This window comes from Vombatus ursinus, unplaced genomic scaffold (genome assembly GCF_900497805.2).
Source record: "Vombatus ursinus unplaced genomic scaffold, bare-nosed wombat genome assembly UNPS02014932.1, whole genome shotgun sequence".
Taxonomy (NCBI): Eukaryota; Metazoa; Chordata; class Mammalia; order Diprotodontia; family Vombatidae; genus Vombatus; species Vombatus ursinus.
This window is the reverse complement of record NW_020954710.1, coordinates 6,134,605-6,162,343: the sequence shown is the minus strand read 5'-3', so window position 1 is coordinate 6,162,343 and position 27,739 is coordinate 6,134,605. Positions and strand designations below refer to the sequence as shown.

General features: G+C 49.7%; 2 protein-coding genes across 2 annotated transcripts in view; one reads left to right on the top strand and one right to left on the bottom strand.

The window, feature by feature from the left end:
- Positions 1-67: 67 nt before the first annotated feature.
- On the bottom strand, positions 68-9,433 carry DFFA (DNA fragmentation factor subunit alpha). The gene is made up of 6 exons (XM_027843795.1): positions 9,268-9,433; positions 6,971-7,132; positions 5,578-5,726; positions 3,639-3,828; positions 3,270-3,409; positions 68-1,428 (listed from the first exon to the last, which is right to left on the bottom strand). The coding sequence occupies exons 1-6, from the start codon at positions 9,380-9,382 to the stop codon at positions 1,228-1,230; spliced, it is 957 nt and encodes a 318-aa protein (XP_027699596.1). The 5' UTR covers positions 9,383-9,433; the 3' UTR covers positions 68-1,227.
- Positions 9,434-14,698: 5,265 nt separating this feature from the next.
- Positions 14,699-27,739, top strand: part of PEX14 (peroxisomal biogenesis factor 14) — a 146,964-nt gene continuing 133,923 nt past the window's right edge. The window contains exon 1 of the mRNA XM_027843975.1: positions 14,699-14,760. Within this exon, the coding sequence (XP_027699776.1) occupies positions 14,725-14,760 (36 nt within the window). The 5' untranslated portion in view covers positions 14,699-14,724. The remainder of the gene's footprint in view (positions 14,761-27,739) is intronic.

The window sequence follows — 27,739 nt, the reverse complement described above, 5'->3', positions numbered from 1 at the left end:
AGTTACATGGAAACAAACTAGAGAGCCACTGAGCTCCCCTACTGGTATCAGACGACTTGCAGTAACACAGCCAATTTCATAATATGTAACCTTTTATTATATGTATATACACATATGCATTATATATAGTACAGTGGCAGCTATATAGTATACACATACACGCATTGTATACAGCATAGTGGCGGCTATATAGTATACACATACATGCACTATATATAGCACAGTGGTGGCTATGCAGTATACATATATATGTATCATACACAGTTTGGTAGTGGCTAGGCACTGGACTTGGAATAAAACCTGAGTTCAAATTCTGCCTCACACACTTCTTAACTCTGTACCCACAGTCAAGTCATTTCACGAGAGCCATAGTTTTCTCATCTATGAAATGGAGCTAATATTAGCACTTGCCTCACAGGGTGGATGTGAGAATCAAATGGAATAATGTATGCAGAACTTTCTTACTGTATTTGTTTTGGGCCTGCATCTAATTTCAGTGGTGCAGAGAACTCCCAGTGAGAAAATTCCCTCTCCCAACGAAGATCAACACCTTCTCCGCCTGGGGCACTGAGGGGCTAAGTATCTCGTCCAGGGTCGCACTGCCAGGGGGTGTCAGAGGTGAGATTTGAACTCAGGTCATCCTGACATCCAGGGCCAGCTACCTCTCTGGATTAGGCATTAGGAGTGCAATACCCAGCCCCTTCCACCTCCAGCTATTCCTGGTCTGCAGACTTAAAATAACCTAAATGTTGAAGTGAAAACCCATCAGTTTGAAAAAGAAAAACCTCCCTTCCCCAACCTTCCCAACTGAGCATGTTCTACGTCCCATCCCCCATCGGGCTTTTCTGTGATGGCCCAGGGTGAGGGCAGGGACGGTGACTCAGAAATAGCCCCCTCTTTTAGAATTCTTTGTGAACAAAGCAGGAGCCCACAGTTACAGTTTGGGAGGTAATATTCTCATCTCTGTAGCCCAAAGATTCTAAAAACGACCAGAGTCTCGGTTGCTCAGGATGTAAATATATTCCCATGATGGCTTTTCCCAATGGGGTCTGAGCTTCTTGGCCCATCTATCCAGCTCCTTGTCCCCATCACTGAGAAGCCCTAAGACAGGGGGTGGAGGAGGGCTGGACAGGGTGAGTAGCCAGAGTCCGAGTTCCTGCTGATGTCCCCGAGGAAGATCCAGACTTGCAGCAGCTGCTGGTCGGGATGTGAGGCAGGGAGGGGGGCTCACTTGGCCCGTTTAGGGCTCACGGGCTCTTCGGTCAGAGAATTCTTCCTGGCTGAGATACTGTGGAGAGCGTTGAGGCTCTGGACCTGCTGCAGACGCAGGGTGAGCTGCTGCTGACAGGCTCTCTGGACTGCTTCAGCCGTCTCAGGGTCCCAGCTTAACGCTCGAGCCAGAGCCTCTGGGTGTTCCTTGGTCACCAACTGCAGCAAAGAGGGGGGAAATCAGTGTTTTGGCCCCTTCCCCCGCACTGCCTTCCCACCAGCCTGGCTGTTCCAAATACCTGCCCTAAAGATCCCTGACTTAGCAGGAGCAACAATGGTTATTGGGAAAGGAAGGGAATAGAACACCTACTATGTGTCAGTGCTGCCTCATCCGATCTTTACCGATTTACATGACTGACAGACTTTCAAACACTTCACGGACATTATCTCTTCATATGAGTGGTGGTTTTGGGGGTGGAGAGCACGAGCCCTACTGTGGAAAAGAGTCAAAGGACTTGTTTTCAAATCCTGGCTTTGGGCAAATCACTTGACTCAGTTTTCTCCTCTGGAAAATGGACACAATGGCCTCCAACAAATCTCCCAGCTCTAAAGCTATGATCTTATGAGCTACAATTACACTCTTAAGAAAGTGACTTGTCCACATAGTCAGGGCTTAATACACGTTTGGTGACTGACCAAGTGTTTTGCAATGGAGGTAACTGAGCTTTTGGCCACAGTGACACACAGCTATGTGCTTCAGAGGCACGTCTGAATCCCTGACTCCAGTTAGCCCTACAGGTGTTCTGGGGACATTACTATGCACTGTTTTACAGATGAGGAAACTGAGGCTGGGAGAGGGACTTGCCCAGGGTCACAAAGCCTGTAAGGGTCCGGAACGAGACTCAAACTAAGGCCATCCAGACACCAAATGGAGCAGCTGATTCCCCAGCTCGGGCTGCCCCTCCTTTAGCCCTCCTGCCCAGGGCTCAGTTCTTACCAAGCCCAGCAGAAAAAGACTGAGTTCTGTGGCAGGGGAAACACCCACCCTGCGGCCTTTCCTTCCCTTTCATTTACAATAGAGACACAGGCAGAGGAGGAACACTGCCCCAGGGGGCATCTGGTGACGGGAACCAAAGAAGAACACCTCCTCGCTTTAGGGGACAGATGGGGGCGCCATAGTGCAGGAAGACATCTTCCTGAGTTCAAATCCAGCCTCAGACACTTACTAGCTGTGTGACCTTGGCCAAGTCACTTCACCTTGTTTGCCTCAGTTTCCTTATCTGTAAAGTGAGCTGGAGAAGGAAATGGCAGTGGGGAGGGGAAGGCGTCTCTCATCTCAGGTCTTTGCACTAGGCTGGCCCCAGGTCTGGAATGCCCTCCCACCTCACTTCCCCTTAGAATCCTTCGGTTCCTTGAAAACTCTGCCCACGTGCCACCTCGTACATGAAGCCCGACCTGATTCCCCACGGGCTAGTGTCTTCATTTCTCCTCACTCATCACACTTTTATTACGTGCCAACTTTGAGGCCAGGAACTGATCCATCTCATGTTTATACCCAAAGGGCTATGAGCTCCACGTTATCTCCTCCATCCAATCTTTACAACAGCAACTGGGTGACATCAATACTCTATGCGTTCTGATCCCCATTTTATAAATGAGGAAAACTAAGGTTCAGAGAGGTGACTTGCTCTAGGCCACAGAGCTAGTGTTTGAGATGGGATTCGAACCCAGGTCTTCCTGACTCCAAGCCCAGCCCTGTATTCACTATGGCTCTCCACAGAGAGAACCATCCTGGCAGCACCTGCCTCTGAGTCGTCCTAAGTCTCAAATGAGACAACAGAGAAAACATTTTGCAACACTACAAAGCTTTACATAAAAGGAAGTTCTTATTGTAATTATTATTGTTGTTGTTCATTAAAAAGGTATGTCTCCTGCACTGAATCTCCTGCCATGCCTTAAAAAAACGAGCCCAACCATTCCTAAGGATAACGCCCCACGTTCTGCGGGGGCAAAGCCCCGAGTCCCCAGGGCCCAACAGGATGCCTTGAACAGATGCCTACCTCTAAATCCTGGCTGGACAAGCTCAGCTCTGGGGAGGACTTTTCCTTCAGCACCATTAGGACGTGACTGGAGAGTGTGATGTAGCCAGCAACCCCTGTGTCCATTTCATCCATCCCTTTATCCAAAGCAGCCTCAGGCTCTGCAAGGTAGCCACAAGACAGTGATTGGCGGCTGGCCCTAGATGGGCCCAGACCAGATGGCCTATTGGCATGTCTGGGCCAGGCAGGAGGTCCTCACCTCCTGCATTTGGGTGGTGGTGGTGACTGCATGTGGGCGGTCCATTTGTTTCTTTCTGAGGGAAGGCCTCCGTCCACGGAGGGTTTCTTTTGGGGGATGTGGGAGAAGGGAAGCCCCAATTCTCTCCTTACCCGCCTGCTTCGACAGGATGCTGCCCTCCTTCTCCAGGGCCTGGAGATAGAGCTGCAGCAGCTGCCGGGACTGCCGGGCTTCTTCTCTGTGGTCTAGCACCTGTTGGAGTGTGTTCTGGAGGTCCTGGGTTCTCAAAGGGCTCTGGGAGAGCTCCTGGGCCAAGTCTGAGCAGGGAACGTCAATAAGCACCTGGCACATGAGAACAGGAGGCAGAAATGAGGAGGCAGAGAAGGCCGCAGGAGGGTCTTATCAAATCAACTAAACTTCCCCGGCTTCAGTGAGTCATCTGGACCCTTTCCAGGAGCCAGCAAACTACCATGGGAGGCATGCTGGCTAGGTAAGAGATGGAGCAGAAGCTGTAAAGCAAGCCAGAGATACAATGGAACAAATTTCTCTGAGTCTGATCGGGGGAAAAAGTTAATTATGCCAGTGAGATGCTAGGAAAGAGATGGAATGAGATGTGGAATAAGCCAGCTAATGTTTTTCAGTCGTCTGACTCTCCCTGAGCCCATTTGGGGTTTTCTTGGCAAAGACCCTGGAGCGGTTTGCTATTTCCTTCTCCAGCTCATTCTACTGATGAGGAAACTGAGGCAAACAGGGTGAAGTGACTAGCCCAGGGTCACACAGCTAGTAAGTGTCTGAGGCCAGACCTGAACTCAGGGAGATGAGACTTTTTGATTCCAAGTCCAGGGTTCTATCCACTATGCCATCTAGCTGCCCTCAAGCCAGCTATACAATGGATTTAATTTTTCTGTGCCAATTTTCCCTTAAAAAAAAAAAAGGGTTGGCTACTGATGGCCAGTGAGAGGAAGTGTGGGAGCGTGGACAGGAGGCCAGCCTTGGAGGTGGGCAGGCCTGGGTCCAAATCTTGCCTCTGATACAAACTAGGTGTGTGAGTGTGGACAAGTCAGTGCATCTCTGGTGCCCCAGGCACCTCTCCGCTCATTACACATAATGAGCTGTTGATTTCAGCTGGCTGTCTTCATCACCTGGGGTAGTTTCCACACTGTGGGAGTTTCTCCCTCATACATATACAACAGATCACAGGTCTGGGACAAGGAAAGAAAAAAATACCCTAGCAGAGGGGACAGAAGCTTGTCCTTCAAGTCAGGAAGACCTGAGTTCAAGTACTGTTTCTGACACATACTAGTCCGTGTTGGGAGAGAGGGTTCCCACACTGGGAGGTCCCCAAACTGACTTTGGGTCTAGACAAAAAAAAAAAATCCCAGAACAATAATAACACAATTGTTCTCCATTAAAGCAGAAAACCAAACCTGGATAGACAGATACACAAACACAAAACAAGAACAAGTCTTTGACTATTGGATCATCTTTGAGAGACTAAGGAACCTGTGAACGGACATAGCAGCATTCTCAGTCCAGAACAGTGACTTCATTGCTGGAGATGCTCTCTGCCGGGGCAGGGCAGGGCCCCGGCTACCACTCAGAGTCTCAGAGAGGGACCGTGGGGTGTCGAGGTGGGAGGTGGACCCTGGTTTCCTGGCTCCAAGGCCAGTTCTGTCACTGCTACTCCCCCCCACTTAAAATGACCCAGGCGAGAAGGAGCTACATTCCATCTTCAGAGGTAAATCTAGCACATTCAGCAAGGGCAACGTTGTCCTACCTAAGTTCTAAGTCTGCTGAAAGGGTAACTAGCTGAGGAGGAGAGTTTCAAAGTCCTACAGCTAAAAGCAAGTGCACAGGTATTCATTCATTGGACCAGCACCTGTTGAGAGTCTAACAAGGGGCTAGGAAAAGCAAAGGGGACAGCGTGAATGGGAAGGAAAGGGCTGGTGGGAGGCCTCTGGAAAAGGGAGGGGTCTGAAAGGCAGCACTTGTAAAGGATTGACCCAACCCAGTGCCTATAAAAAATGCACAACCGAGAAACAGCTGTGTTGGAGGCAGGCGTGTCTGATGTGATGGTGGGAGGCCCCTTACCTGAAGATCTTCCTCTGCCAGGAGGATGATGCTGGACAGATCTCCCTTGAGCTGTCTGGCCAGGTTCTTCCACCTGCATCTCTCACTGCTGCTGTCTAGTTCATCTTTTCCATCGAAGGATTCTTGGGAGACCCATGCTGTGCCCCCATCTGACCCACAGGAGGAGAAAAGGCCAAGCACTTGTCAGAACCACCCAGGGGGCCTGAAACACCCTGACAGCGCTGTTGAAGATGTTCCAGCCCTCAGCTTGAACCTATTCATTCCTAGATACCTACTCATGCTTTAGGGGCTCCCAAATACCTCTGAGACAAACCACAACTTAAAAACCCTCAGCCCTGGAAGCTACAAAGGGCCAGACCTAGGCATGACCTCAGGAAAACCTGCCTAGGGTGGGAGCTGTCCAAAAGCAGATGGCTTCTGGAGAAGGGGCTGGCTCCGCCTCACTGGGGGGCCCCATGCAGAGGCTGGAGGTTGGAAGGTACGAGTTGACAAGGGGGGGCCCCGAAAGCCCTTCCAGCTTGGAACTTCTGGGATTCTTCCCTTTATGTCACAGGAATTCATGGGAAAACCAGCAAGGGGCTTAACTTCTCTTTTCTCTGTTTGCTGATACATGAAACTACTTTCAACTATTCCGACATACATTGAGGGTTAGGTTAGACTTAGCTCATTACCAAACTTTTCTAGTTACCAGATATTTGCTCCCCATCACCCCCCTACTAGAATCGCCTTGAGTCGGAAGGGTCCTTAGGGACCATCTATTCCAACTCCTTCATTTTACAGATGAGGAAACTGAGGCCAAAGGAACTAAAGCGACAGCATCCCAGATCTAGGGCTGGAAGGGGAAGGTGGGGGGACCAGCTCAATGCCCCTGATTTACTGAACATGTGATGCAGGCTCTGGAATCTATTCCTTAGTCATTATGAGGAGGGCTGGAGAACATCCAGAGGGGGGTGACCAGAAGGCGGCCACAGTGTTGCAGACCTAGACTTGGCCTTGGAATCTGCAAGGGCTGGGTTCAAATCCTGCCTCTGACACTGACTTGCTGTGTGACCCTGGGAAAGCACCCCCCTGCATCCCCAGATCATTCTCTCTAAGTTACAGACAGGTGGCTCTCTGTCCTGGCCAATAGGAATTCTTACACCAACAAGTTCCTACCACTGAGCAGCCCTGATACAGAATAATAATAATAATAATAATAATAATAATAATAATAATGATAACTAGCATTCACCTAGTTCTTTAAGGTTTGCAAAGGTTTACTTTCCATCGAAGCCTCCTAACAACATGTCCTTCCTAAGGCCACGCAGGCCTCTGGGGCTGTGCATGGGGAAGCCATCATCGCAGTGAAGGCTTCGCTCCGGGGGCTGTATAAGGGGCAGCGAGGGCTCCTTACCTGTATTGCTGTATTTCCATGTCTCGTTGCAAGTGAGCGCTACGAACTTGGTGTTGTCAGGTAAACACAGGAAGTAATCTTCATCATCCACGATGGTGCCATCCTCCGCCAGGACCAGAGTGATTGGCTCTAACGACTTGTCGATGGCCAGGATGTCACAAGCTGAGAGAGAAAGCAGGAGATAAGAAGTCTTAAACACATACAGACCTACCAAAGAAATGAAGTTAATCCTATTCACTTCATTCCTAGATACCTACTCATGCTTTAGCGGCTCCCAAATACCTCTGAGACAAACCACAACTTAAAAACCCTCAGTCTCCAGGCTGATCTCACATGACTACACTTTTAAATTCTCCTAATTTCCAGCCAAACTGGCCTATTTATTGTTGTCCAAACTCAGCACATATTCAATCTCTGACCTCCGCACATTTGCACAGGCTGTTCCCTATTGTTGGAATGCACAACTCTCTTCATGTCACCTCAGCTCCTTTCATGCACTCCCTCCCCCAGAAAGCCTTTTCTTATCCCCTTCCTTCTTCCTAGCGCAAATGATTGCACACGCACTCATCCCCTAGGCAGAACTTAAGCTCTTAGACAATAATGACTTTCATTTTTGTCTTGGTATCCCCAGCACCTGGGATACAATTTTTGTTGTTTAGTCGTTTCAGCTGTGTCCAATTCTTTGCGACCCCATGTGGGGTTTTCTTGGCAGAAATACTGGAGCAGTTTGCCATTTTCTTTTCCAGCTCATTTTACAGATGAGGAAACTGAGGCAAACAGGGTAGAGTGACCTGCCCAGGGTCTTACATTTAGTGTCTCAGACTGGATTTGAACTCAGGTCTTCCTGACTGCAGGCTCAGTGAGTGGTTTATTCACTGTGCCACCCCGGCTGCCCTGATATACAATAATGGAGCTTAATAAATGCTTTTCCAAGTGCATTGGTTCTGCAGGTGGTAGTAACTGTCAACTGAAATGAAAAAGTTTTTTCTCTATAACATCCCTGTAAGATGTTTGGTTTAAATACTACTCTCCCAGGAGCAGCTAGATGGCGCAGTGGCTACAACACTGGCCCTGGAGTCAGGAGGACCCGAGTTCAAATTTGACCTCAGACTCTTATTAGCTGTGTGACCCTCGGCAAATCACTTTACCCTGACTGCCTCAAAAAAAAAAAAAAAAAATACTGCTATCCCCATTTCACAAATAAAGAAGCTGAAGTCGGGTCAGATTTGAGCACACTGCCCCAAAGCCTGAATTCCTTACATTGGAAGCATTGTCTGCAAGGTAGCATTTCTGCTTGCAGAACCGTATAAAAAGTTGAACATAAAGAGGACGGATGGGGGTGGGGTAGCATTAGCAACTTTCACCTTCTTTCTCACTGGGCAAGAGGCTGTCGCCAGGGCAACACCTATGATAAGAAATCCTGGATAAATAAAAATCGCAGGAAAGCTCCCTCAAGTCTGCCCTTCCACATCCCAGGCAAGGCTCAGCAGAGGAAGGGCTGGCCGGGACCCCAGGCTCTGGGTGCGGAGGCCTCTTACACAAGCACCCAAGGCATGCTGATGGAACTGAAGGAACCCTAATGCTAACCTGCAATTTAACCGTGACTAATGCGCGAACCAAACTAGTGAGGCATGAATGCATTTAGGAGCTCTGCCCTGCTTCCACAGGGTACCACGCTGACGTCCAAAAGGCCGGTCAGGGCCAGACGGTAAGCAGGCCAGCAGGGTGATGATCTATCAGAGGACTTGTCACAGGTGCGGAGGACGCAGAACTGGAAGGGGGCCCCTGAGATCATCTATTCCAAATGGACACTTAGGCAGTCACGGGGCACTGCGGTCAGGGGCAGGACCGGGTCCAGTCAGCCAGGTGCCAGGACTGCAAACCCGGCGCTGTTTCGGTTCCCGATCCCCCAGGACGAGACATCTAGAGGAAGCTTAGGTGTCTAAGTCCTTCGGGACGAATCCAGCGACGGTGGCAGAGGCATCCTCCTCGGGCTAAGCCCCAAGGGTGATACCACCTCCTTTCGCATGGCCTTGCCCCACCCCTCCACCCCCAGGGCCCAAAGGCAGCCCTAAAGTTCTCAGCCTGATACAGTGGAAGGCGGGCTAGATCCCAAGTGGGGAGGGGCCGGGGTGCCGGCCCTGCCCCTGTGAAAGCCGCCTCTCCAGGACTCAGTTTTCCCTTCTGTGAAATGGGTCCAGCGGAGGCCAGACCTCTCAAAGTCCCCACGCCCCCGCTGCCCCGACCCTCCTCCAGGCCCCCCGGCTTCGGCACCCCCTGCCCGTCTCCGCGCGCACCTTTGCTCTTCAGCTCCTCCAGGCTGGCGGCCGCCACACCGTGATGCTCCCGGTTCCGGTTGCGCCGCAGCAGGCAGGGTTTCAGGGCGCCCGTTGTCTCCTCTGACACCTCCATCGCCGGCCGCAGGGAGCCACGGTCTGAGTCAGGGCTGAGGAGCTGCCGGTGTACGGGAAGCCAGGAGCTCGCCCTTGGGCACCACCCACGTGCGTAGGCTGGCGCCCGGAGCATGCCGGGACTGGTAGTCTCGGGCCGCCTCGGACCACGCAGGGTTACCCCGACGCATCTTGGGTCTTGTAGTCGCCCCGCCCAAGAGAGATTGCGGATTCCTTCGGAGTCATCTTAAAGGGACAGGAGCGCGAGTTCTGCGAGAATCTAGACCTTGTTCCTGGCGCTCTGAATTGCTCTCCTCTACTCAGTTTATTTATTATACGCCTTGAATTTATATAGTCTTCCTGTTTGCATACCTACATGTGTTACAAAACATAGTTGTTTACAGTTTGTACAATACCGGATGCCTGTACACTTTTCAAGGTGACCCACAGAGTTAATTCCATAAGTTGGTTTATATTTCTCCCACACTGCATGAAAACGTCTGCAGGTGGGTGCATGTAAGTAAGGTGGGAAGAATCCCGGCTCTGGAGGGAGCCTGGACCTGGGTTCAAATTCCAACTCTGTTGATTTGGGCTCCTCCAGCCTCCCTTTCTTTGCCTATAATTCATTTCAATTCAATAAACATTTATTAAGCCTTGACTATGTGCCAGGCACTTTGCTAAGCTCTGAGGATACAAAAAGAGGCAAAACACCTAAAACGAGGCGGTTGGACTAGATGGCCTCTAGACCCCTCCTAACCCAAGATCAATGCTCCTGTGTGAGATAGAAGAGGTGACTTTGATCTTTGGTGACAAATATCTTTGGTGACATGCCATAGTGCTCTGCCCTGCATTTTTATGAATGGTTCGGAGGAGATATGGATGGCCTTCTAGGCAAATTTGTGGATGACCTTAAGCTGGGAAGAGGGAATAGCTAAATGCCTGGAGTGACAGAATTAGGTTGTAAAAGATCTATCTAGTCTGAAATGATGGGTTGAAGAAATAAGATAAACGGAAAATCCTGCACTTAGGTTCAAAAAGTCAATGGCACAAATATAGGATGAGAGATGAGGCGATACAGAGGTTTTGATTGAAGTTGGGCTCAACATTAACTTACCCAAAAAGCCAATGAAGTATGGTGTTTAGATCGATCACTCAATAAACATTTATTAAGTGCCTACTATATACCAGGCACTGTGCTAAGTGCTGGGAATACAAAAAGAGGCAAAAGACTGTCCCTACCCTCAAGAAGCTTACAATCTAATGGGGGAGACAACATGCTGATGTGTGTGTGTGTGTGTGTAGGCACTAGACTTAAGAGGGGTTGGGAAAGGCTTACTGTAGAAGATGGGATGTTAGCTGGGACTTGAAGGGAACCAGGGAGATCAGTAGTTGGAGGCGAGAAGGGAGAACATTCCAGGCAAGGGGGACAGCCAGAGAGAATGCCTGGAACTGACACAGGGAGGGTCTTATTTGTGGAACAGCCAGGAGGCCAGTGTCACTAGGTAGACCAGTACTCACTGGGCAGACTGGAAAGGTAGGAGGAGGCTAGGTCATGAAGGGCTTTGAATGCCAAACAGAACATTTTGTATTTGCTCCTGGAAGCAAAGGGGGGCCACTGGAGTTTATTGAATAGGGGGTGCTTTTTAGGAAAATCACTTTAGTGACTGAAAGGAGAATGGATTGGATTGGGGAAAGAGCCGTGAGACAAGCTGACCCACCAGGATTGGTTCCAGCAGTTCAGACGTGAGGTGATGAGGGCCTACACCAAGGTGGGGACAGTGTGAGAGGAAAGAAGGGGGTATATCAAAGAGGGGTAACAAAGGTAAAATCACCAGGCCTTGGCAACAGCTTGGATATGGGACTCCCAGGTGGGGAGCCTGAGGGACTGGGAGGATGGTAACAGGGAATGGGAGAAGGATAATGGGTTCAGTTTTGAATGTGTTGACTTTAAGATGTATACTCACCATCCAGTAAGGGATGTCTGAAAGGCAACTGGAGATGCGTGAGACTGGAAGGCGAGAGAGATTGGGGCAGGGAAGATGCTGGTCTCCCTGAGCCTTCCTTTGCTTGCCAATTGAGAGTTATCATTATAGAGAAGGTAATTAAATGCATGGGAGCTGATGAGATCACTAAATGAAGTAGGAGAGAGGTAGAAGAGGCAGCTGGCTGGCACAATGGATGGAGCGCTGTGCCTGGAGTCAGGAGGACCTGAGTTCAAACCTGGCCTCAGACACTCACTAGCTGTGTGACGCTAGGGAAATCACTTCACCTCTGTTTGTCTTAGTCCACTGGAGAAGGAAATGGCAAACCTCTCTAGTATCTTTGCCAAGAAAACCCATGGACTGTCCACGGGGTCATGAAGAATCGGACAGGACTGAACAACACATAGAGGGAGAGGAGAGGAGAGGAGAGCCCAGGACAGAACCCTCAGGGCCACCTGCAGTTAGATCAAAGGAAGTACCAGTTCCACGGCATTCTCCCTTGGTCAGAGCTTACCTGGAGTGTGCGTCTGCTTCTGGCTGCCACCTTTTCTTTCTCCCTTATAGTTTTAAAAATGCATCCATATATTTCAACACAACAGCCACTTGTCAGAACATCCAAACAAACCCTCTTCCACTTCCTGAAAAAGTTGCTCATATAAAAGAGGGATGGTCCTTTAACTGACCTGACTCCATTAATAAACGTTTATTAAGAGCCTACTATATGCCAGGCACCAACATCTCCCACCTTGGGCAGGCGCCTGTAGGCTGGCTTTCTCAGTGAAGCTGTGATCCTTCCTCCAGGGTGCTCTTGGGGCGCTTTCTGTCTCCCCAGCTTTCTCTGAATCCTCAGGTTTTTATGTTTCCTTAAGGCAGTATTGGGGGTAGGAGGGGGATGGGCAAGTTGCAAAGGGAAACCTGAAACAATGCTGCCTGAGGAGGATCTCTGGAGACCCTGCCAGCTCCCCTCTATGACTGTCACTGCAGAAAAAAGACCTGGGCTGGATATATTACTAGCTTCAAATATCTGACGTGGCCAAAACAATGGTTTTGGAGTCAGAAGTGGATGGAATCCCTGCTCTGCTACTGCCCGTGTGACACTGGGCATATCACTTAACGTCTCTGGGACTCAGTTTCCTCATCTATAAAATGGTAAGATCGCTCCTGTGGCTCTAAATTGTTATTGTTCAGTCATTTTTCAGTTGTGTTTAACTCTTCGTGACCCCATTTGGGGTTTTCTTGGCAAAGATTCTGGAGTGGTTTGCCTCTTCCTTCTCCAGTTCATTTTACAGCTGAGGAAACTGAGGCAAAGAAGGTGAAGTGACTTGTCCAGGGTCACACAGCTAGTGTCTTGATGTCACATTTGAACTCAGGAAGCTGAGTCTTCCTGACTCTTCCAGGCGCTCTATGGCGCCATCTAGAGATATGCTTTCCTATAAAGTCACAGGGAGGCAGATTTTAGCTCAATTTTTTTTTTTTTTGCTGAGGAAATTGGGGTCAAGTGACTTGCCCAGAGTCACACAGCTAGTAAGTGTTCTGTGTCTGAGGCCGGGATTTGCATTCAGGTCCTCTTGACTCCAGGGCTGGTGCTCTATCCACTGCACCACTTAGCTGCCCCTAGATTTTAGCTCAATTCTAAGGAAGAACTTTCTAACCATTAGAGGTGGCCTTAAATAGAATGGTCTTTCCAGAGTAGTAGTGAGTTTCTCACCACTGGAGATATTTAAACAAAGGACTCGAAGTATTTAAAACCCTGAGGGAAATTAGAAAAAGGTCTGGGGGGAATGAGAGTGGAAGGAACAGTCATAGGGCAAGAAGAAATGTTAATGAAAAGGCGATATCTTATACTCACAGGAAACTCATGCTCCCTGAAGATAGGTGTATCCTATTATTATAACATTGTGTAATCACAGGAAGCTCCCTTTGAGAGAGTCTTATTTTGATGGCACATCACGGTGTGACCTTGACCTTGAAGACTTGCAGGTTCTCCCAGTGGAACACAAGCACTGAAGGCTCCGCCATGCTGGACCATGGAGCAAGAGCCTCACGATGGGATGTAGGCTTGCTTGCTGTCAGGGAGGCCATCACCAGCGGGGCCTCTGGGGTGATCTAAGATACAGATAGGATAAACTGGAAATAATCAACAGAGGGAAGTCACTAGAATTAAGGGGGGATAAGGGAAGTCTGGTAGAAGATAAGATTTTAGCTGGGACTTGAAGGAATTCAGGGAAGTCTGGAGGACAAGGAGAGGGAGGGAATTCCAGGTTAAGCAAGGCATTAATTGCTGGGAACACAAGTACAATGAATTTCCATTCTAATAGAGAGACCCTAGAGTCCTGGGAAACAGTGGCCAGAGGAAGTCTTTTTGTCTTGGGAAGTCATAGAAATGATGAGTCACAAAATGCCTCCAAATTTGCCACAGAGTAGAAAGAGGTTATACTGTATAAATCACTGATAATATCTTAGCATGAGCCAGGATGTGGTGTGGTGAGTGGGTTCCTATCAAGGCTCTGTTGCTTTGCCACTGGCCCCAGATGGCTCCAGAGGAGAAAGTGAGACTGGTGACTTGGCACAGTTCTTCCTTACTTCAATCCAATTCACTTGCATGTCACGGCATCACCTCCCTGATGTCATGGTCCTCTTCCAGAACGAAGGACAAACAGCAGCTCTTGGAAAACCACTTTTTGTCTTTGTGCTTGAGCTTCTGGCATAAATCATGGGTTTAAGGGCTGGAAGGGACTTGATGCCCCATCTGTAACCTGAAATGTGGGTTATTAGATCATTAGATGATAGGTCTCTTCCAGCTCTAAATTCCAAGAGGTGAAGGCACATGGGACTTAAGAGTCAAAGCACCTGAGTTCAAATCCTGACTGGAAATCATAACTAGTTGGGTAACCCTGGGCCAGGCACCTCACTTGTCTGCCTCAGTTTCCTCATCTGTAAAATGGGGATAATAATATTCTCCCTCCTCCCCAAGATTGTTGTGAAGATTAACTGAGAAAATAATTGTAAAGCGTTTAACACATAGCCTGGCACAAAGTAAGCTCTATACAAATGTTAGCTATTATTATTACTATTGTTGCTGTTGGCTGCTAGGCCCTGGGCAAGTCCCCTGTAAAATGGAGATGAAAATGGAGATCAAATGAGTTAACATTTGTAAAGCGCACACTAAGTGGCTGGTTGATTTAGCTTCTTATTCTCCAAGTGGGGGCGAACAAGAACTTTTCCACTTTCCTATGGCCCTGCCCCACCACTCCACTGCCACGCCCACTCCTCCCTATCGATCACTCTGCTCTTGCTTCTTCTTGCCTGTGTCCCCGAGTGAGGGTGTTCCGTTCAGGAGGAGCCTCGCGGGGCGGCGATCGATTAGTTAGGCCTCAGAAAGATGGCGTCCTCGGAGCAGGCAGAGCCGACGAGCCAGGTAAGGGGGAGCCGGGGCTGCTGGGGCCCCGTAGCTGGCACCGGGGTCGGTGGGGACGTTGGGGCCGGGGGCCGGGGGCCCGGGGGCGGCGGCCTGGGCTGCTGGCGTTTGGGACCGGGAGGAGGAATGGGGGCCCCCTCGTTGCCCCCCCCCCCATGACCCCCCCACCACCCCCCCCACCCCCCGCGCGCCCGCGGCCCCGCCCCCTGCGCCCCCGCACACGCCCCCTCACACAGCCCCCCTCGCGCATTCCCGCGGTGTGACGGGGGCCGGGAAGGGTCAGTCCGCAGCCGTGGGCGGCCATGGGCCCCTGGAGTTGGTCCGGAGCTCGCGCGAGCGCTGGCTCGTGGGCGGCCGGGCCGGGGTCTGCGCCGCCTCCGCGAGCCTGGGTCCGGGAGAAGGATTTCCCGGAAGCCCTCCCCTCTCTCGCCTCGGTTTCCCTCCCTGTAAAGGGACAGGTTCGGGTTCCATGAGCTCCAAGCCCTCTTCCAGTTCCAGACCCTGAGGCCTCTCTGAGCCTCAGTTTCCCCTTCTGCAGAACGGGGAGCTTGGGCTACATGAAGCTCCAAATGCTCCGACCTCCCAAGGCCTCAGTCAAGTCCACAAGCATTTATCAGGCATGTGCTGTGCTGTGCAAGCCTGCCTTTGGGGATGCCAAGAAAGGCCAAAACTGCCCCTGCTCTCGAGGGGCACCCATTCTGCTGGAGACAGCAGGCGCTCCACTCTGCAGTCACCCAGTCACTGCGCCTGCTGAATGCCAGGCGCCAAGCTAAGCCCCGGGCATACAGACGCAGAGTAGGGCCCCTGCCTGCCCTTCAGGACCTCAGTGTAATGGAAGAGACAAAGGGCAGGCCACTCCGTATGAGCGAGATGCCTGCGGGATAAATCAGAGATGATCCGTAGGGTAAAGAAGTCAGCAAAGAAGGTGGGATTTTAGCTGGGACTTGAAGGAAGCCCGCTGGCAGAGATGAGGGCAGAGGGCATTCCAGGTGTGGGGGTCGCGGGAGAGAGGCTGGAGATGGAGGCCAGAGGGGCATGGACTCAGCCCTCTTCCAGCCTGTGGCCTTTCTGAGCTGGGGTAGATGGCCTCTGAGTGTCTTCAGGCTCTGTCTCTTGTGATCCCCATCCTCTTTGGGCCTCAGATTCATCGGATTGTAGATCTGTGTTCCAGATCTATGACCTGTAGAAGTTGTAGGGAGGTCAAGTGATCCGTGCAGGTGTTGTGAGACAGAGGAGCTGGTGTGCCAGTGCTGGTCCCAAGGTACCACGTTGCCTCAAGTGATCTTTTATTCCCCCTCCTCTCCCTTCTCCCCAAATCCCAGGACCTTATGGCCTTCCTGGGTTTCGGTTTTCCCATCTGTAAAATGAGGACGTTGGATCAGACGACAGCTAAGGTCCCCCCCAGCTCTAAATGCTGTGGTCTCTTGTCATCTGCGGCCTCAACAGGGGTTAAAGTAAATGTTTTTAATGGGCTCCTTGAGCTCCAACATTCCATATGTCTGTGACCCTCCTCTTTGCCAGCCAGCCTTTTAAGGAAGCTCACCCTGCAGAGACAGAGCAGAGCTCTGGTAAGGGACTCCCCAGGACCTCAGACTGAAGAGCCCCAGTGCATTTTGTCCTGTCGGACATCTAGAATCACGGCATCCTAGACTAGAGCTAGGAGGGACCTCAGAGTTCCTTCAGTCCTAGCCCCTCGTTTTGTAGGCCCAGGGAGGGAAAGAACCTTGCCCAGAGTTACCCACATGGCCTTGAACCGGGTCCTAGAGTGTTAGATCGGCTCTCCTTTTGTACCAGTCTGATTCCTGCTGATACGGATTCCTTGGGACCATCCAACAGGAGCCCCTCATCTTACTGATGGGAGACACCCAAGATCGTAGGATTATAGGACTGAGCTAGAGGAACCGTAGAGACCGTGTAGTCCAGCACCCTTGTTTTATGGATGAAGACACTCAGGCCAGGAGAGGGCGAGTGAATCGTCTTAGACCCGCGAGGACTTTCTTCCCGATCTCCTAAGACAGGGGTGAGCTCTCCTAAGACAGGGGTGAGCGGATGACAGCCTGGGGACGGCCTCAGTGAGCTCAGAATGGTTTTTACATTTTAAAAGGCAATAAAGTTCTATTTAAACATGCCAAAGCCATTCTTCACGGGCTGCTCTGTTTTGTCAACCCAGTTTCAAGACACTGTTTCCTCCTCTTAAAGCACCAGGTGTAGTTTGTGAGTCTGTTAGAAGTCGATGTCAGAGTAGGCCTGTCAGCTGGAAAGGTCACTCTTGCTGCTGTTTGTTCAGGAAGGAAGGTGATGGACAGTGGGACCATGTGGGGAACTTCTGTTTCCTTCTGGCAGTTCCCAGCCTGCTTTAGCCAGAAGCACTGGAGCTTGAGGAGGGGTCTGAAGGGAGGGAGCTCTGATACCCCGCCCTTGGAGTTCTTGGAAGGGCTCAGATTCCTGGAGTCCAGCCCCTCCCAACTTCTATGTCCTTGGAATACCACAGGCTGGGCCTTCAGGCCTGGATACTTTAGGTAGCAGTGCACTTGATAGCAAGTACCGTGGGAGAAACTCTGAAAGCCTTGTCACTGGAAGCCCTTGCAATTCTGATCCGACCCTGACATTTCATCTCCCCTGCCTTTACTATACAAGACACACTTGGCTTTGATTACTTTTGTGAAGAGCTCAGTACCTGCTTCTCCTTTGCCCTTCTTTCCACTGGTGGTGGAGGTGGGATTGCATCATAACAGACTGGCAAGGATGCGGGTTGGGGCGGGGAGGAATGGGAGGAAAGGTCTGCTGCCATCAACAGGCCCCCCATATCAGAGGTGCACAGAGCCAGTAAGTGCTCTCTGTAGCCATAGTCCTCAGGCCGCTCCCCCAAGTCCCTTTAACTCGGGGTCCTTCCAATCCTCAGTCATCTCCCTGCTGTTGAAAAGTGATGAGCTCTCACTTTTGAAACTCTCGGTCCTCGTCTGGAGCCGGGGTAGGGGCCTGTTCTTGAGGCTGATCTGACCTAGTCCCAAAATACAGCAGGGTTGTTTGGACCTGCGCTGACCTTTGATCTGCATTTGGACTCGAGACGTGGCCCTGAAAGGTCAGCACAATTGGCAGCCAGGCAGCCTATTAGATAGAGCAGGCCTGGGCCTGGAGCATGGAAGGCATTCCTTTGAATTCTGCCTCATTCACTTGTTCAGTGAGAGACCCTGGAAAAACCGCTTTATCTCTCCTGATGCAGCTCAGCTAAGACCAGTTTGTTCTGAGGACAAATGCTGTAATATATGTCAATGAGTCAATTAGTAAACATTTATTAAGTACCTACTGTGTGCCAGATACTGTGCCAAGTGCTGGGAGTACAAGGAAAGTCAAAGACAGTCTCTGTTCTCAAGGAGAGTAGTAGCTAGGTGGCGCTGCAGTGGATAGAGCGCTGGCCCTGGAGTCAGGAAGACCTGAGTTCAAATCCAGCCTTAGACACTTGCTAGCTGTGTGACTTTGGGCAAGTCACTTAACCCTGTTGGCCTCAGTTTCCTCATCTGGAAAATGAGGTGGAGGAGGAAATGGCAAACCACTCCACTGTCTCTGCCAAGAAAACCCTAAGTGGGGTCACCAAGAGTCTGGCATGACTGAAATGACTGAACAACAACAGTCCTCAAGGAGCTCCATCTGATGAGGTGGGAAGGATACCATGCAAACAATTGTGTACAATCAAACTAAATGCAGGATAAATTGGAGATGATTAATGGGGAAGGCACTAGAATTAGGGAGTATGGGGAAAGGCTTCATGTGGAAGGTAGGGTTTTAGTTGAGACTTGAAGGAAACCAGGTTAGGGACTCTTTGTGCACTTGAAAGATGGTTGCTATTGTTATTATTAGCTATTGTCTCATTTCTGATGGGGACAGTTAAGAATATTTTGTGGGACAGCTTGAAAAATCGTCCCTAGGCTAAGACTCTCATCTCGAGCTTGGGCTCCATTTCTAGCGTCTCCCTTGCCTTTAATAACTAGCCAGTTGTGGATCTTTTACCTGTACGTGGATTAATATTCTTCTGAAGCCTCTGATGTTTTCTGCTCTAGCACTCCTTGTTCAGTGGTTTTCAGTCTTTTCTGACTCGCCGTGACCCCATTTGGCATTTTCTTGGCAGAGATACTGGAGCGGTTTGCCATTTCCTTCTCTGGCTCATTTTACAGATGAGGAAACTGAGGCAGACAATATGAAGTGACTCACCCTGGGTCACACAGTTGGTTAGTGCCTGAGGCCAGATCTGAACTCAAGTCTTCATGATTGGAGGCCTAGCCTTCTATCCATTGTACCATCTAGCTCATTCCTCATAATATTGTTCCTCCTTTTATGTTTCCTAGAATAGCTTCCTTAAGGGAAGCTGGGTGTGCACCTCTCTTTCCAGTGGTCGCTTCCATCCATTGGGCTTTTACATTCTTTATTCTGGACTGAAAAGTCAGAGATCTCTTTGGTCTCTCATGGAGATAATTTGCTTGAATTATTAAGGTCATTGCCTCAGTGTTTTGTTCTCTTTTTTGGTGGAATCAACTTGGGCAGTCTGTGCCAAAGTCTTTTTTTCCCACAAATGTCATAGGAAGGAGGAATGTGGTCTTTCCCCCCCAAATGCAGGAGAATTTATTTCAAGGCCCTGTGTCTGGGTGGGTAACCAGGCCGCCAGTGCTTGACCATAGTGCCAGCTGCTGTCCTGAGGATCCAGAGAAAAGCAAAGATAGTTTCTGCCCTCAAGGAGCTCACAACGTGTAAATAATTAGGTCCATACAAGATATATGCTGGAGAATATGAAGGGAATGCCCTAACAACTGGGGAGGACTGGAAGAGGCTTCCTGAAGTAGGTGGCATTTGAGTTCAATCTTGAAAGAAGCCAGAGAAGCCAAGAAGTCAGGGTAAGGAGGGAGGGCATTCCAGGAGTGGGGGACAGCCAGTGCAAAGGTAGGGAGGTGGGAGATTGTGTGCCCTTTGTGATCGATAGCAAGCTGGCCAGTGTAGCTGGAAGGCAGAGTGAGTCTGCAAATATGAGTGAGAACCTTTGTCCAGTCAGCATGGCTGGAACTCTGGCCTTGGGCCCAAGGTTGTGTGAGGGCAGTTCAGTCTGCTTATCCAGTTCTGTCTCCAGGGACTCTCCCTGCTGTTGGATATTCTGTTGGTGGCTTCTGAGCCCTGGTGGACCAGGAGCAGGAATTCATCATCGGGGGCTCCAATCATCAAGCATTTATTTGGGGCCGTTCTGTGCCAAGCTCTGCTAGCTTCTGGGAATACAAAACCCCAAAGCATGACTACCCCTTCCCTCAAGGAGCTTAATTCTTGTGAACTTGAGGTGGGGGTTTCCTAGATAGGAAAGTGGAAAGTAAAGGCCCTAGGGAGCTGCCTGATGGAGCTGGCCTATAGGGCAGGTCGAAGTCAGGGAAGAACCGGAGAGCAGTTTCCTGGAGTGTAGAGTACTGACCAGAGAGAAAGATGAAATCAGTCTAGGAAGGGAAACAGGAGCTGGACGTGGCCTGGCCTAGGAGTTTATAGTTGGTCCTAGCTGCTCTAGGGAACCATTGCAGATCCTTGCGTAGGGTAATGGCATGGTCAGACCTGGGTGTTAGCAGCTGTGTGAAGGATGCCTAGGGCAGGGGCAAGACCTGAGGCCTGGATATCAGTTAGGAAGCTAGCACTCTATTTAGCGGTCTGGGGAGCTTGGGAGAGGATTTGAATTGATTGAAATTGCCCTAGGAGTTGACCCTGAAGAGAAGGACTCCTTCACATTCGGCAGGCTTTTTTGATATGCCGAAATTACCATGGACAGTTCTTTGGACGTGTGGAGAATTAGAGGGGGGTCAAACACCAGCCTTCTTTTCTTTAGATGATTGCCCAAGAGCCAGAGGCTTATCACCTGTTCTTGTTTCTAATACTTGACCGCTAACTTTTTCCCTATCATGGTGTCCGAAAAGTCTTAGGGATTCTGGGAATTCTCTTCATTTGACATTTGTTGAGTGCCAAGATGCTGGTATTTATGTAGAACAAAGGTTGAGAATCTTTTTACAATTCACTTGGTTCAGACGCTTAACAGTGGTGTGGTGACTGGGGCTTTGTCCCAGGGCTCAGAATTTGGAGGTCCTGACTGCAGTTGTTGTCCAGGCTCCTGGTTCTCCATTCTGAACTTACAGATGCGGGTGCCTCATTAACCAGAAGAGTGACAGCTTCCTTCGTGCTGTGGCTGCCCCCCAGGTTTCCGCCCTTGCTTTGACAGTCTGCTTGGTGCCGTGTGCCCTGGGCCAGCTCCGTGATCAGGGAGTGATGACTGTGCTGTGGATTGTAGATGACAGGATGCTGACACAGGAGAGGAGAGGAATCCTCGAGGGAAATGCCATTTCCACCCAGTCCGTTATCCAGAGCCCTCATTTCCTTTCCTTTCTCTGTGGTGGGTAGCTTGGGTTCTCTCTCTCCACTCCCAGGCAGTACCGTACTGCGGGGTGACGACCACCCCACACCCTCAGACCTGCTGCATGTCCAGTCACCCTTGGGACTTGCTCCTTTGCTTGAGGCTTCTTTGTGGACTGTGGGGAATTTCTGTAGGAGGAAGTGTGGCCCTGCTTGCTGCTTTCATTTCCTGGGTTTTCACTAGAGACAGAATTAAGCCTCTTTTTCATTAGGAGGAAAAGAATTGCATGGGTCCCTTCCTTGCCTGGCTGGTGACCCTAGTGTGTCTTCTAGAGCCCCAGATACTCCCCCTTAGTAAATGGGTGTCTGCTCGGTGAGGAGGAAAGAGCTTTGACCTTGAAGTCTGTGGACCTGGGTTCGAATTCTGATGCCGATCCTTCCCACCCATCTGGTCATCAGAGCCCTCTGACCCCTCTTGGCCCCAGTTTCCTGTCATGTAAAGTGAGGGGGTTGGTCTTGATGGTGCCGTGATGGCTTCTGAAGTGCCTTTGGCTCTCCAGCCAGGGTCCTAGCGCTCCCCTGCCCTGGGGAAGTCGCTTCCTTCTTTCAGTCTTAGTTTCCGCGTCTAGAAAATAAGATGAATAGGACTTTCACTCCTTCCGGTTTTGGGTTGTTGTGAAGACATTTCCCAATAAGCCTTAGAGTATTCTGTATAACATGAGTCTGTCACCCTGATTTAGGGTAATAGATTTTGATTGGGTAAGAGTTGAGAGCATTGTGATTAGGAAAATGGAGCATATAGACACTACTAATCCTCCCTTGATTTGGAGGAAAATGAGAAGCGGACACACACACTGTTGGTCTGAGTTGTCAGGGCCCATCTCCTTGAAGACTTACCAGTTAGAGACAGGGACCGAGAACCTGGGGCTCCTATTATATGTTTCCCTGAACACTGGTGAGAGAGAGAGATCGTGGAGTAATCCCAAGGGTTCATTAAGCACCTGCGATGTGCCATGTGCCGTTTGCTGGGGGTTCATAGACCAAAAGGAAGCTGGCCCTACCTTCAGGAGCTTACTTTCCCTAGAAGTAGACAGGCCTTGTGGGGAGCCATTTAATAGATGTGGAGGAATAATCTTTCTAGCTTGCCCTTGCTAGTGAATATTCAACATAGTGAATATGTGGAAAGCTTCAGGAGACCATTTTCAAATCAGTATAAGGCAGAAATTCCTAACAAAGTTATCCAAAAGTGAAATTGGCAGTCTTATAAGGTAATGAGTTACCTGTCCCTGGAGAGCTTCAGAACCATTTGTCAGGCATTTTGTGGGGGTGTGGATTTTGTTGAGGTGTGGATTGGACTTTATGGCCTTTGAGGTCCTTTCTGTTTATGAGATTCAGTGGTTTTATGGTTCTGTCTAGGGAGATGGTGAAGGTCCCTGCTTTCTCAGTGCCTTGGTCTAATTCAGATATCCAGCAAAGAGTGACTGGCACCTCGTGTCCTGGCCCCTTCCTGGGGATCATATTGGAGGTTGGTGTGAAAAGAAGGCTCTTGCTTGTTAATATTGATAGTACGTTGAGTACCAGCTAGAAAGAACTTCATGTTTGTAGTGATTTGTGGTCACTGAATTGCCTGTTGTTTTTTAAACAAAGATTAATCACATTATCTCCCATAGGTACGGGGTGGATGGGCCAAGTTGGTTTAGGGTCTCAGCTGAGCCAACCTCAGCCTTGTGGCCGAGGGAGGCTGGAGAGGAAGAATTCCCAGGCTCTGCATTTTGAGACTGCTAGCCAGTGAGTCATGTTGGGGACTGGCTGTGAGTCTTGGCACCAACCAACGACTTCCCACTGGGCTAAAAGCTCTTCTCTCTTCCATTTGGATCAGGCTGCTAGCAACATTGCTGTTTGTTTTGGTTCGTGTGGCGTTTGTCTTGCCTCATATGTCTCAGGTGAGGGCAGTCATATCGTCCTTGTGTTAAATGAGGTTCAAGCCCTCAGCACCTCACTTCCCCTCACCCCACATAGCCATTCCCTCGCCCATGGAGCTGCTTCTGTCTCCCAGCCTCTCTCCCCTTGCCCCCTTCTGCTCACACAGCCTCAGGCCCTCATCCCCTCTCTCCTAAATTATTGCACCAGCCTCCCAGCTGGTCCCCTGTGCCAGTCCACCCACCCCCTGCTGTGACTGGGCCATTCCCCTGCCCTGCCCCACTCTGTTGGTTCCCGGTTCCCTGTTCCCTCTTTGATCTAGTAGAAAACCTTGAGTTTTTCAAGCCCTTCCCAGTTTGGCCCCAACCTCTTTCTTGTGGAGTGGGCTGGTCTGTCCCGTCCTCTGCAGTCTGGCCAGACTGGCCTTTTATCTTTTTCATCTCCCATCCCCAGGAGATGCTCCCTGCTCAACTTTGCCTCATTCTCTTCGAGAAGCAGGTGACAAGCCTTTCCTGATCCCCCAAACCACCTGGTTTATTTCTGGAGTTGTTCTCTTTCTATGCTATACATCTTTACCTTGGTGCTTGCTATCTTTCTGTTGGGACAGAAGCTCCTGAGTAGGGATTGCTTTGTTCTTTGTATGTGTCGCCATTGCTTGGCGTATAGTAGGTGCTTTATAAATGCTTGTTGATTACTTGATTGGCTTTACAAGTTTCAAACCCCTAAATAGGTAGGACCATTTATAGGGCAGGATTAGGGAAGTGTTGGGTCTCATGGATACTGGGCTAGGTGGACCCCATGAGCCATGGTGACAGCTTGGTTTTAAAGCCAGGAAGTGACCCAGTAAGACTCCTGTAACCTTGAAGTCCCACCTGGAGTGTCCTGTAGGGATCTCTGGGGCTCCTCCACCCTCCAGAGATTCAGTTGAGGGAGTGAGGTGGGTCAGATCATTGCTCTAAGAGTGAGCCAGGTTACTAGAAACAAGACCATATTCCAGTCAATAGGTACCATCGAGGCTCTCGTCTGACTCCACCTTTGCTTCAAAGAAGAGTTGTTGTCCGTGGGAATTTTTCTTGAATTCTCCCTGAGAGTAGGGATTGTTTCATCCTTTGTGTCCCCGGCCCTCCACATTGCCTGGCTCCTAGTAGGCATTTGCTAAATGCTTGTTAATTGATCCACTTAATTCCTGTTGAGAAGTTCTTGGAAAAGAATCACAGGATAGAAACAACTTTGTGTTTTTGTTGTTGTTTTTTTTTTTTTGCCTAGAGGGGAGTGCACTCTGTTCATCTCGCCTCAGGGGCTTCTTCCCTGTTTTGCCAAGAAAGTCCCCTCTACGCCCAGTTGCGTGTTCTGAAGGCAAGTGCTCTGGGCTCCTGAAGGCTCTGGAGGCCCCACAGAGTCCAGAGATTGCTCCTGTTGTAGAAAGAGCCCCAGGGCTGCCCTCTGCCCCTCTCTGCTGCTGCTGCCGGTGGGGACTCTTGCCTCTTTGCTCCACTTGGGTTCAGATCCTTAATATCTCTTACCTGGACCATTGCAATAGCCTCTTTAAAAATCATTTCTGTCTTTGGGTTTTACATCCCTGGGATTGCTACCAGTTACCTTTCTCCTCTCCTTGATACCAGTCACATATGACAAATAATAAGGGAAAGAAGATCAGCAGAACTGCTTGGTAAATCAAAAAAGGTTGAAAATGTGTGCACTGAGCTGTCCCTGTGGCCGTCCTACCTCTGCAGACCCGGGGGTGGGGATGGGGGTCCTCGGCTCTCCCTTGGGCCAGGCTTGCTCTTTATAATTTTGCAACATTAGAGTCGAGTGTGTGTGTGTGTGTGTTTGTGTCCTTCCATTTACCTTGTTGTGTTCTCTGTGTGCACTGTCTTCTTGACTTTGCTTCCTTCACTCTTTCCCTTCAGTAAGCTCTTAACTGGACTTGTTGCTTTCAGTCTCCTTACTCCTCCGGCAGTCCTTCGTACACACTGCTGTCAGATTACTCTCTTCACATTCACTCTGATCGTTGTCACTGTCTCCCATACTCCCTTAAAAAACCTTCAGTGGCTCATCGTGGAATTAAATCCAGGCTCCTTAGCCTCGGCATTCAGGGCCTATCCCAGACTGATGCTCCTTTACCTTTCCAGCCTTCGTTCCCATTATCCTGTTTCGTGTCATCTGATTCTGCCAAGTGTTGTTCCCAGTCCTCCCCTACTTTTGGTCCTTTGCTCTGTGGAAATTCTGTTCATCCTTCAAGGTTCAGCTCAATTCCATCTCCTCGGTGAAAACTTTCATGTTCTTCCAGAGGCCCTCATCACAGTCCACCTTCTGTTATAATGACTTATGGAGACACCTTATTTCTCTGCTCTTCACCTTATGTGGGGCATGGATTTATTTGGCAGTGCCTGGTAAAGCCTTCAGGCTCCTTCTCGGAATGCATCAATCAAATACAGAGATTTCAGAGGTAACCAATTATATTGAATAAGAATCTAATTCGTTTCCCCTCTAAGTTCACGGCCCTCCTGAAATCTATCCCAAGTGCCTCTTGGGGTGTCCTGGGCTAGACTGGAAGCTCTTGGAGGAGGAGGATAGCCCCCTTCTACTTTTCCAGTCTTCTTTTTCCTTACTCCCTGACACTCACTCTTCCATCCAGCGATGCTGGTCTCCTGGCCTTTTGTCTCTCAGCTCCTGTTGTCTCTAGTGGTTCTTCATGCCTGGAAGGCGCTCCCTCCTCGTCTCTGCCCTGCTGACCTTCCTGGCTTCCTTGAAGTCCCAACTAAAACCCCACCTTCTCCAGGAAGCCTTTCATAACCCCTCTTAATTCTAGTACCTTACCTCTGTTAATTACCTCCTACTTATCCTGTATATACTTTGCTTTGTACATATTTGTTTGCATGTTGTCTCTTCCATCAGATTGTAAGTTCCTTGAGGACAGGGACTGTCTTTTGCCTCTTTTTGCTACAGTGCTTAGTACATAGCAGATGTTTAATAAATGTTGATTGATTGATTGATATTTATTGATGACTTTTTCTTTTACACCCCACATCGTACTCATTTGTAATATTCCATTTCCCACCCCTCCCCCAAGCTTTTCCTGGTAAGATTTTTTGAATACATAGTTAAGTGAAGTCAGCTGACACATTGAAGGTGTCTGCGTATTTGACATTGCACACCCACAGCCGCAGCTCATTTGTGAAAGGAGGGAGGACACAGAGTTGCCCCACAGTATCCCATGTTGGTGGTCTCTCCAATTGCTTTGTTAGAGTGATTGTGTAGATTGTTTTCCTGGTTCTGCTGACTTCAGTCTGCATCAGTTCACATAAGTCTTCCCATGTTTCCTTGAGTTCATTAAAGACAGCATGTTATTCATCTTTGTCTCCCTCAGAGTGCCTTATGCACAGGGAATGATTGTTAGATGAATGAATGAGTTGTGTTTTGAGAAAAAGAGTTTCTAGGTTATGGTTATAATTGAGTGGAGGAGGGATAGCTCAGTCAATCATTTAAACGCCTACTATGTGCCAGCCACTATGCTAAGCACAAAGAAAGGCAAAAGTCAGTCTCTGCTCTCAAGGAACTCATGGTCTAATGAGGGGGACAACATGAAAATGACTGTAAACAAAGAAGCTGTAGACAGGATAAATTGGAGAGAATCAGGAGAGGGAAGGGCCCTAGCACCAGGAGAACTGGGAAAGGCTTCTCGAAGGTGGGATTTTAGCTGGGTCTTGAAGGAAGCCAGGGAGCCAGGAGATGGAGAAGAGTTAGAGCACTCCTTCCATGCTTGAATGACAAGCGGTGGAAATGCCCAGGGAAGGAGGATGATGTAAGAGACTGGGGAGATATAGGAAGTGGTGAAGGGCTTTGAATGCCACGCAGAAGTTCTTATTTGGTCCCGGAGGACATAGGGAGCCACTGGAGTGTAACGAATAGGACCTGTGCTGTGGGAAGATTAAAGTGACTGGTAAGTGGAGGATGGACAGGAGTGGGAGAGGCTTGAGATAGTCTGATCAGGGGGGCTGGGTGAGGTGAACACATTTAGTTCAACAGATAGTTAAGCATGGACTGTGTGCAAGGAAAGCACTTGGGATACAAACCAAAAAGAACTGTTCCTGTCCACCAGGAACCTAATGGTGTGTGTTGTTCAGAACGAGGGGCTGTTTCATAAACTCCTTACAGTCAGCTTTTGATTATCTGCAAAAAGTGAGGGAAGCATGCTTGAAGTCCGCTTCCTGAAGTGGCTTTTCAGGCTGTTGTGCCCATGCAGGAGGGCAGTCTGGGCTCTGCCCAGATTCCCTGGGGCGAGTTGCCTTGCTCTCCAGCAGTATGGTCCCTGTGGGCTGATTCCCTGGGGCAGCGTCATGGGGAGGTGCGCTTGGGGACCCTGCTGTGAGGAGTCATTTGACTTTCTGTTTCAGTGGGAGAAGGGGCTTGGATCAGATGCTTCCAGCCCAGTCAGGCAATCAGGCAGTCAGTGGCATTTAGTAAGCTCTTACTGTGTGCCCCCAGATCTTTTGATGATCCTGCAGTTCTTTCAGAGCTGGGTGGTGGCCCAGGGCTAGGGACAGTGAGTACAAGCTACAGAGACAGATTTAGACTGGATATAAAGCAGAACTTCCAGCTGACTCTGGAGTGGAGTGGCCTGCCCCATGTGGCGGTGGGCACCTCCTCCCTGGAGGTTGGGTGTTCCCTTGTTGGGACTGTTGTCGAGGGC